The sequence below is a fragment of the Borostomias antarcticus genome (genome assembly GCF_949987555.1).
Source record: "Borostomias antarcticus genome assembly, chromosome: 11".
Lineage (NCBI taxonomy): Eukaryota > Metazoa > Chordata > Actinopteri > Stomiiformes > Stomiidae > Borostomias > Borostomias antarcticus.
The window spans coordinates 26,432,757-26,442,756 of record NC_140244.1 but is presented as its reverse complement, the minus strand read 5'-3'; the positions used below and the strand labels follow the sequence as shown (position 1 = coordinate 26,442,756).

At 50.1% G+C, this 10,000-nt stretch overlaps 1 protein-coding gene across 2 annotated transcripts in view; it reads right to left on the bottom strand.

Moving 5' to 3' along the window:
• The window catches only part of LOC311315578 (OTU domain-containing protein 5-A-like), a 7,790-nt gene extending 3,828 nt beyond the window's left edge, over positions 1-3,962 (bottom strand). Inside the window, exons 1-4 of one of the 2 annotated variants that reach the window (XM_084446248.1) lie at positions 3,909-3,962; positions 3,638-3,794; positions 3,149-3,297; positions 180-368 (exon numbers count right to left, since the gene is read on the bottom strand). In XM_084446248.1, coding sequence (XP_084302374.1) covers positions 180-368; positions 3,149-3,297; positions 3,638-3,794; positions 3,909-3,947 — 534 coding nt within the window. In that variant the 5' untranslated portion in view covers positions 3,948-3,962. The remainder of the gene's footprint in view (positions 1-179; positions 369-3,148; positions 3,298-3,637; positions 3,795-3,908) is intronic. The other variant, XM_084446249.1, reaches the window with a different exon arrangement.
• Positions 3,963-10,000: the final 6,038 nt, after the last annotated feature.

Below are 10,000 nucleotides of genomic sequence, written 5' to 3'. Positions count from 1 at the left end.
TGTTTGAGCGTGTGTGTGTGTGTGTGTGTGTGTGTTTGAGCGTGTGTGTGTTTGAGCGTGTGTGTGTGTGTGTTTGAGCGTGTGTGTGTGTGTGTGTGTTTGAGCGTGTGTGTGTGTGTGTGTGTGTGTGTGTTTGAGCGTGTGTGTGTGTGTGTGTGTGTGTGTGTGTGTGTGTGTACCTGGCGGGCCTGCTTCTCCTGGTCCTGCAGCCACTGCAGGTATGACTCTCGGGCCACCTGCTCCTCGATGGCCTCGTTGGTGGCCTCCCAGTCCGTCGCCCGCTTCTTGTCCTCCAGCATCTGCTGCTCGATCCACGACTCCTCCGACGTCTTGATGGCGTTCTTCATCAACGACTGGTCTGCATACTGCTGACGGGGAGGGAAGGGGGGGGGGCAACAGAGGAGGGGGGGTGGGGGTGGGGTGGGGGGGGGTTAGGTGTCGGAGGGGGGAGGAGGGAAGGAAGGGTTGGAGGGGGGGTTAAGTGTGGGGGGGGGAGTAGAGAGGGGGGAGGAGGGAAGGAAGGGTTGGGGGGAGGGGTTAGGTATGGGGGGGGGGGTTGGGGGAGGGTTAGGTGTCAGAGGGGGGAGGGGAGGACAGGGGCATAGAGGAAGAGAAAGGAGAAGGAGGGAAGTGGGTAGGAGAGGAACGTTGGGGAAGAGCGAGGGAGGAAGGAAGGAGGGTGAGAGGTCACCATGAGCCGTTAAAACAGAGCTTCTTTGAAGCTTTTTTCATCCCTAATCTGTACGCATACTGATTGGCCTAATCAGGCAGACATAATAAAGTCTAATGACTTCAGGATTCAGCAGAAACACGTCTGTTTATCCCTTATCTTTGTCCACAAGAAAAAATATTCTGTTCAGTGTTCACACATCAGTGTACACACACACTTACACAGGTTCCAGCCTTGCCTGGAAACCTATTGTTGACAAGAACATACCGTAACAAATACAACAACAGTGTGTGTGTGTGTGTGTGTGTGTGTGTGTGTTTGTGTGTGTGTGTGTTGGCTTCCATAATGGTCGGTAAAGGTCTGAGACAACCTCACAATCTGTTCCCAATGTGCTGTCCTGCCCTGTCAAACAGTGCAGCAGTAAATACACTTGAATATACTTAATTGCCTGAATAAGCGCACACCACCACACAGCTGACCTGCCCTTGCCTCGCCTGTCCTGGCATGACCAACACCACGTGAGCCTAGCTAAACTACTATAGCTTAGCTCTGGCCTAAACAAGCCTAGCTTAGACTGAGCTCAGCCCTCACCATACACTAGCCTAGCCAATCTGGATGAGCCTAAACTAGCTTTTCTGAGCTGGCCTAGCCTAAGCTACTTTTACTTAGCATACACTAGCCTAGCCTGATCAAGAGCAGCTTACACTACTACATCTTAGCACATACTAGCCTAGCCTAGCTACTAGCCTAGCTTACACTACTACAACTTAGCACATGCTAAACTAGCCTAGCTACTAGCCTAGCTTACACTACTACAACTTAGCACATGCTAAACTAGCCTAGCTACTAGCCTAGCTTACACTACTACACCTTAGCACATGCTAAACTAGCCTAGCTACTAGCCTAGCTTACACTACTACAACTTAGCACATACTAGCCTAGCCTAGCTACTAGCATAGCTTAGCTTACACTACTACACCTTAGCACATGCTAAACTAGCCTAGCTACTAGCCTAGCTTACACTACTACACCTTAGCACATGCTAAACTAGCCTAGCTACTAGCCTAGCTTACACTACTACACCTTAGCACATGCTAAACTAGCCTAGCTACTAGCCTAGCTTACACTACTACACCTTAGCACATGCTAAACTAGCCTAGCTACTAGCCTAGCTTACACTACTACATCTTAGCAGATGCTAAACTAGCCTAGCTACTAGCCTAGCTTACACTACTACAACTTAGCGCATGTTAAACTAGCCTAGCTACTAGCCTAGCTTACACTACTACAACTTAGCACATGCTAAACTAGCCTAGCTACTAGCCTAGCTTACACTCCTACACCTTAGCACATGCTAAACTAGCCTAGCTACTAGCCTAGCTTACACTACTACACCTTAGCACATGCTAAACTAGCCTAGCTTACACTACTACACCTTAGCACATGCTAAACTAGCCTAGCTACTAGCCTAGCTTACACTACTACACCTTAGCACATGCTAAACTAGCCTAGCTACTAGCCTAGCTTACACTACTACACCTTAGCACATGCTAAACTAGCCTAGCTACTAGCCTAGCTTACACTACTACACCTTAGCACATACTAGCCTAGCCTAGCTACTAGCCTAGCTTACACTACTACACCTTAGCACATGCTAAACTAGCCTAGCTACTAGCCTAGCTTACACTACTACACCTTAGCACATGCTAAACTAGCCTAGCTACTAGCCTAGCTTACACTACTACACCTTAGCACATGCTAAACTAGCCTAGCTACTAGCCTAGCTTACACTACTACACCTTAGCACATACTAGCCTAGCTTACACTACTACACCTTAGCACATGCTAAACTAGCCTAGCCGCAGTGATGAGACGTGAGGCACAGCCAGTCCCAGAGATAACCACTGAAGTGGCTCCGCGGGTCAGGCTATCTACCGCCTCAGGACAAACGCCGTGCTGTTCAGCTGTCTGCTGACAGACCCAGAGCTGTTATTGGAAGGTTGTAATGGTCATAAATAGAAGAGGGCACTCTTTTGCCTGAGGTGGAGAAAGTTCGGGACACTTTATCTAAGATAAGAGACGTGTTCCGAGATACAGGATGACACGTCCGCTGTCTGTCTGGAGTTGCTTTCGTGCCGTTTCAGACCGGCTCCAACCAGCCGGGAACAGCGTGCTGGCTTCAGACGTTTCACACAGAAAAACATCTTTGCGGTCAAAAGGGGACACGGATGAAGAACTTTTCATGGGAATCGCCATTGATCTGTTTTTGGGGTTTTTTATGTCTAGGACAAGATCCAGCCATGGGATCAAACCGACACGGTGGTATTTTCATTGTGAGGACAAGACTGGGCTGAGTTTCCCAGAGGCATCGTAGCGCTACGTTCATCGTAAGCTACGGCGTTCATCGTAGCGCTACGATGCCTCTGGGAAACTCAGCCCTGGACGGTTGGGGGTTGGTGAAGACAGTCAGGTACCCACCCCTGGTTTGAAGGCGGGAAGACCCAGCCCCACTCCAATGGTGGCTTTGTTTGGGTTCACTACAGAGTTGTAGTGGATGTTACGATGGTAGCTGACTCTGATTGGCTCGTCATTGTTCTGATGGATGCCATGGAACGTGTTGATTGGTTCTGAAAGAAGAAAAGGATTGAATGAGTTTACGGTATCGCCTACTTGATTTGATTAACGCACACACACGCACGCACAAACGTAACTGTGTCGTAATGCAAAGTCTCTCGCTCACTCACTCTCACATGCACGCACAACCAATGTCAACTCGTCTGCATTGTGTTTTCCAGTAGGCACCTTACTTCGCCCACACTGGGTCTCGAACTCAGGACCTCTTGACTCCCAACAGCCATTCTAACCAGCTACGCCACCCAAAAACTAGCTTTTCGGTGACGCAGCCAGATGTTATTAGTTCTAGTGGAGTGGGTTCATCCAACTCAACTGGGTCACACTCACACACACCTGTGCCATATTGATAAACCTCTACGGGTCGATTGTACATCTCTGCCATGGCCTGCATCTCAATGTGGTTGCCATGGCAGTTGTTTTTCCTCTTCCTGTTGATGTATGTGGTGAAGTCTTCCGTCACGTAGTTGGAGAAGTAGTCTGCATTCTTCATCTTCACAGAGGGAGAGAGAGAGAGAGAGAGAGAGAGAGAGAGAGCATATTAGCGTTGGCGATGGAGGACATGCATTCTTCATGACCAGGCCAGGTCAGCATCGAGAGGACTCACCAAGTAATCCATGCAGTGTTTACGAACGACTTCATGCATATCTTGGTCTCCATACACCTGGTCAGCTGCAGAGATGAAAGAGAGAGAGAGAGAGAGAGAGAGAGAGAGATTTAAGTTACAAAGAAGATATATCAGGTGTGATATTATCACACTTTCAACAAAAGTCTCTGGTCTTTTGGATGTATTTGGGATCAGAAACCCGTACAGTAACATCAGGACCACTCATCTCTTTACACTGGGCAGTTCCATCCTCTGTCCTGAGGTCCCGGAATAAAACATCGCATGTGAAGATAAACTGTGTCTTCATAACTATTTTTATTCTCATGACTCATCCACAGCTCCGGCACATGATTAACGTCATCAGCGTTGCATGGAAAATATTTTTTCTAACCAACAAGCATGCATGGATGGATGGATGGATGGATGGATGGATGGATCAATCAATCAATCAATCAAAGCTTTATTTGTATAGCGCATTTCATACCCAGAGGCAACACAATGTGCTTTACAGAGAACAAGGGAGGTGGGCATACGACCCACCCCTACATATTCCAGATATGGTTGGATGGCTGTCTGTTTGTAGACTGTCGGCGTTTGGCGGGCTTTTTTCTGGTGCATCCCCGCACGCCTGCTATTCTAAACACCTTCCTCTGCTGTTGAGTCAGAGATCAGCGAGTCGCAGATGTCAACAAAGCTCAAACAGGTTTCAGACGCCGTATTCCCCCCCCTCCCCCCCTCCCCAGCCCCGCCTCCATCGACGCGCGCTATGCAAATAAGGCTGCGGGTCATTCCGGTAAGTCACATGACCTGAAGCCACAGAGATTCTGAGAAACTCTTGATCAACTTCCTCTAGTTTCTGAGTACCGGGCGCAGAGGCGCAAGGCGGTAGGCAAAGCGCGAGGAAACCGCAGGCGACACCTCTGCTCTACTACAGCCCTGCAGAGAGAGCCAGCCCTGCCCTCCCAACAGCCCCGCGCCCGACCGACCGACCGACGCCGTCTTTCTGAGTAACGAGCTGCAGAGACCCCCCCTATACGTGCTTCCTGCGTAGCCCTACACACACGCTTACTGTGAGAATGAAACTTCCCATCCCGTAACCCTATACGCTTGTTGCATATCAGCAGTGCTGCAGGTTAGCTGATATTTTGTGCGTGATCATCTCATCTATGCTGGAAGGGGCGTGGGGCGTTCAGGGGGAAAGACAACGTTGCAAAGCTCCTACTTCTGCCGTTGGGTGTGACTACTGTAGTAGAGGTGGAGTGAGCGTGAATCTCCTGACGCCGAACAATATAGTTGAGAGAAAAGTGGAATCAAGCCGGCGTCTGCGGTGGTGTAGCGGTCTAAGCGTCGGGTTCTGGTGCAGCCGCCCAACAGGGGGACGGGGGGTTCTCGCCCCGGACTCCCCAGATCTTTTTCTTTTTTTAAAGATATTTTTTAGGGCTTTTCAGCTCTAATGGTATAGGACAGTGTAGAGAGACATGAAACGTGGGAGAGAGAGAGGGGGGAGGACATGCGGCACAGGACCCGAGCCGGGAATCGAACCCCGGGTCCGCCACGCGAAGGACGACCTTCATATGGTGCGCGCTTTACCCGGTGAGCTACCGGAGCGCCCTGGTCTCGCCAGATCTGAACACGGCCGGATCCCAGAGGGGCAGGTTGGACCGCCGCTCCCGAGGGGGCGGGTAGTTTAATTTCAGCGTGAGGATCCGCTGCTCTACAGCGCCCCCTGTCCGCAATTTGGGGTTAGGTGTCTTGCTCAAGGACACTGACATGTGGACTGTCGGAGCTGGGATTCGAACCACTGACCCTTCGATCATTGAACGACCCGCTCTACCAACTGAGCTACAGTCGCCCTAAAATAAATAAATACCAGCAGGATCGAATAATGCTTGATCACAATATAGGCCAGCCTCGTCCTCGCACACAGTGACCAAGTGTGCTACTGCACACAGATTCCCCGATGCGCTAGTACTGCCCGTTTAACAATACAGCAGAAGAAGAGGCGTCCATTATGAGGACAGACAATAAGAGAGGAGACAAAGGTGATCCTCAGACTCTAGTGTTCTAGACCGAGGGCACCGAGAGAGAGAGGATGTGAATTGTGTCACATGCTTCGGGCCCATTGTCTGTCTGACTTGTTGGCTTGACTGGTCTTGGTTCCCAGTTCCTTCGCTAAGGGTCAAAAACACACACCCACACACACACACGCACACACACGCACGCACGCGCACACACAGGCGCACACACACACACACCGCACAGGCGCACACACACACACACACACACACACACACACAGGCGCACACACACACACACAGGCGCACGCGCACACACACACAGGCGAACACACACACGCACACACACACGCACACACACATACCTGCATGCACAGGCACACACAGACAGGCATGCGTTCACACACACCGAGAGAGAGAGAGAGAGAAAGAGTGAGAGAGAGAGAGAGAGAGAGAGAGAGATGAGAGAGAGATGAGAGAGAGAGAGAGATGAGAGGGAGAGATGAGAGAGAGATGGATGTCAGGTGCAGGACTGGGGATCCCCCCTATATATTCCCTAATGGCGATGTGACTCAGAAGACAGCGTTCTCATCTTCTCCGCTCCGCTGCCGACAACAACCACACACACTCGTCATACAAGGATCAGGCCCGGCGAGCGAAACCGAGAAGGCAGCCGCCTCGCTCTGCACAGCCTGCGAGGCCCAGTGACTCACAGATACCTATTCGTTTCTGTGCCACAACCAGGTCGATCGCTAGTCGCTACAGTATTCAGCACAAGTTAGCATCTAGCTTATACTTATATATGGGTGCTATAGGCCCCTTGCTAATGCCATCTACCAAGAAGAAGCACACAGATGCTAACGTGTTCATCATTAAAGGAGTAGTAAAGGGAAAATGCATGTTTAGCCCTGTTTTAAGGTTACTTATGATCATATACAATGGTTCAGATCAAAATGTTGACAAAACTAGCACTTTTGAGAAAGTCTGATAATTGCTCTACCACCGTACCAATCTGTCCTGATAAAGGGAGAAACCGAAACGTTGACCGATTAAAAAGCAGAGAAAAAGTGTGTGACCAAAACGGTGGTAGAGCAATTATCAGACTTTCTCAAAAGTGCTAGTTTTGTCAACGTTTTGATCTGAACCATTGTATATGATCATAAGTGACCTTAAAACAGGGCTAAACGTGCATTTTCCCTTTACTACTCCTTTAAGTAATCACTCATCATTAAAACGTGAGTTATCACCGAGCGCTGACACCTCTCGGCCCGTCCTGGGCTGTGACCTTTGGGGCGAGGACGTGACCTCAGGGGCCTGGGTGTCAGCGACGGAGAAGCTTCTGAAGAGGAAGAGGAAGGAACATTCTTTGTGCAAGGCTACCGGGAACCGACCGCAAGAGCAGATAGGCTTTATGAGAAAGCAGAAGAGAACCCCACCCCACACAGGAAGCTAGGAACCCACAGACAGCCTGATAGGCTGGCCCGGCTCCGCTTCTGGGAAGGGGCGTGTCCTACTGGCCGCACGCAGCTGTAGAGAAAAAGGCGTGCTGGTTCGCTGGCTTGGGTCCTGCCCTCTGATAGCGTTATCAGGAAGACACAGACGCCTGCGCGATGCTCTGGTCAATGGTAGCGAGGCGGGAGGAATGCGGCCCGCCAGGCCGCCTGCCAGGCTGCTCCCGAGGTTGAGCGCTCCCCCGCGTCACGGACGGCTCTTCCCTGGAACTCTTATCTGGTCGCTCACGAGACCTTCCCCCCTCCGCACAGCGCTGACCCTCAGACCTCCCCACAGCGCTGACTCTCACAGACCTTCCCCCCTCCGCACAGCGCTGACCCTCACAGACCCTCACAGACCCTCACAGACCCTCACAGACCTCACCCCTCCGCACAGCGCTGACCCTCACAGACCCTCACAGACCTCCCCCCCTCCGCACAGCGCTGACCCTCACAGACCTCCGCACAGCGCTGACCCTCACAGACCTCCGCACAGCGCTGACCCTCACAGACCTCCGCACAGCGCTGACCCTCACAGACCCTCCCCCCTCCGCACAGCGCTGACCCTCACAGACCTCCGCACAGCGCTGACCCTCACAGACCCTCACAGACCCTCCCACCTCCGCACAGCGCTGACCCTCACAGACCCTCACAGACCCTCCCACCTCCGCACAGCGCTGACCCTCACAGACCCTCACAGACCCTCCCACCTCCGCACAGCGCTGACCCTCACAGACCTTCCCCCTCCGCACAGCGCTGACCCTCACAGACCCTCACAGACCCTCCCCCCTCCGCACAGCGCTGACCCTCACAGACCCTCACAGACCTCCGCACAGCGCTGACCCTCACAGACCTCCGCACAGCGCTGACCCTCACAGACCTCCCCCCTCCGCACAGCGCTGACCCTCACAGCGAGCTCACTATACACCAGCTTCCCTGGAACTCTTTATCTACCGCGAGCTCACGAGAGCCTCCCGGCTGTAAGCAACACTGACACTATATACACTCTATATCCTCACTATAGACCCACTATACGCTCACGATACACTCACTATAGACCCACTATACGCTCACTATAGAACCACTATACACCCACTATACACTCACGATACACTCACTGTACACAAACCTCCCTAGAACTCACGAGACCTTCCCAGCTCCACATACACTCACATACAGTCAAGCCGGAAAGTCTGCACCCCCTTCACCTTCTCTACGTTTAAATACGTTACAGACGTAAATAGACCGTATACAGGCAGGTGTTTACATACGTTAATAGACCGTATACAGGCAGGTGTTTACAGACGTTAATAGACCGTATACAGACAGGTGTTTACAGACGTAAATAGACCGTATTCAGGCAGGTGTTTACAGACGTTAATAGACCGTATACAGGCAGGTGTTTATAGACGTAAATAGACCATATACAGGCAGGTGTTTACAGACGTTAATAGACCGTATACAGGCAGGTGTTTATAGACGTTAATAGACCGTATACAGGCAGGTGTTTACAGACGTAAATAGACCGTATACAGGCAGGTGTTTACAGACGTTAATAGACCATATTCAGACAGGTGTTTACAGACGTAAATAGACCGTATACAGGCAGGTGTTTACAGACGTTAATAGACCATATTCAGACAGGTGTTTACAGACGTTAATAGACCGTATACAGGCAGGTGTTTACAGACGTTAATAGACCGTATTCAGGCAGGTGTTTACAGACGTTAACAGACCGTATACAGGCAGGTGTTTACAGACGTAAATAGACCGTATTCAGGTGTTTACAGACGTTAATAGACCGTATACAGGCAGGTGTTTACAGACGTAAATAGACCGTATTCAGGCAGGTGTTTACAGACGTTAACAGACCGTATACAGACAGGTGTTTACAGACGTTAATAGACCGTATACAGGCAGGTGTTTACAGACGTAAATAGACCGTATTCAGGTGTTTACAGACGTAAATAGACCGTATACAGACAGGTGTTTACAGACGTAAATAGACCGTATACAGGCAGGTGTTTACAGACGTTAATAGACCGTATTCAGGCAGGTGTTGGCGATCCCCAATCATGCCCAATCAATTGAATTCACCACAGTTGGACTCCAATTAAGTTGTAGATCTCAAGCAGTATCCGTGGAAACAAAATGCACCTCAGCTCACTTTTGGGTGTCATATCAAAAAGGCGTGCACACTTGTGTACATATATTATATTACATTTTGATTTGATATAAATTAGCACAAATAATAAAAACCTGTTTTCACTTCTTCATTGTGGGCTATTTTTTGTGTAGAATGTTGACATAAAAAATGAACTCAATCTATCGTAGAATAAGTCTGTAACGTAATAAAATGTGGAGAAGCAGACTTTCAGTCTCACTATACACTCACACTATACACAAACCTAACTATGCACAACACACTATCCTATACTAGCAACATACTACAGCATACTACAGCTACGCTACACAACACTGTACTGCACTCACCCTAATCTATAATAATCTATATTACAACTATACTAATACTACACTACACTACATCCACTACACTACATCCAGTCATTTAGGCAGAGTCCCTCAA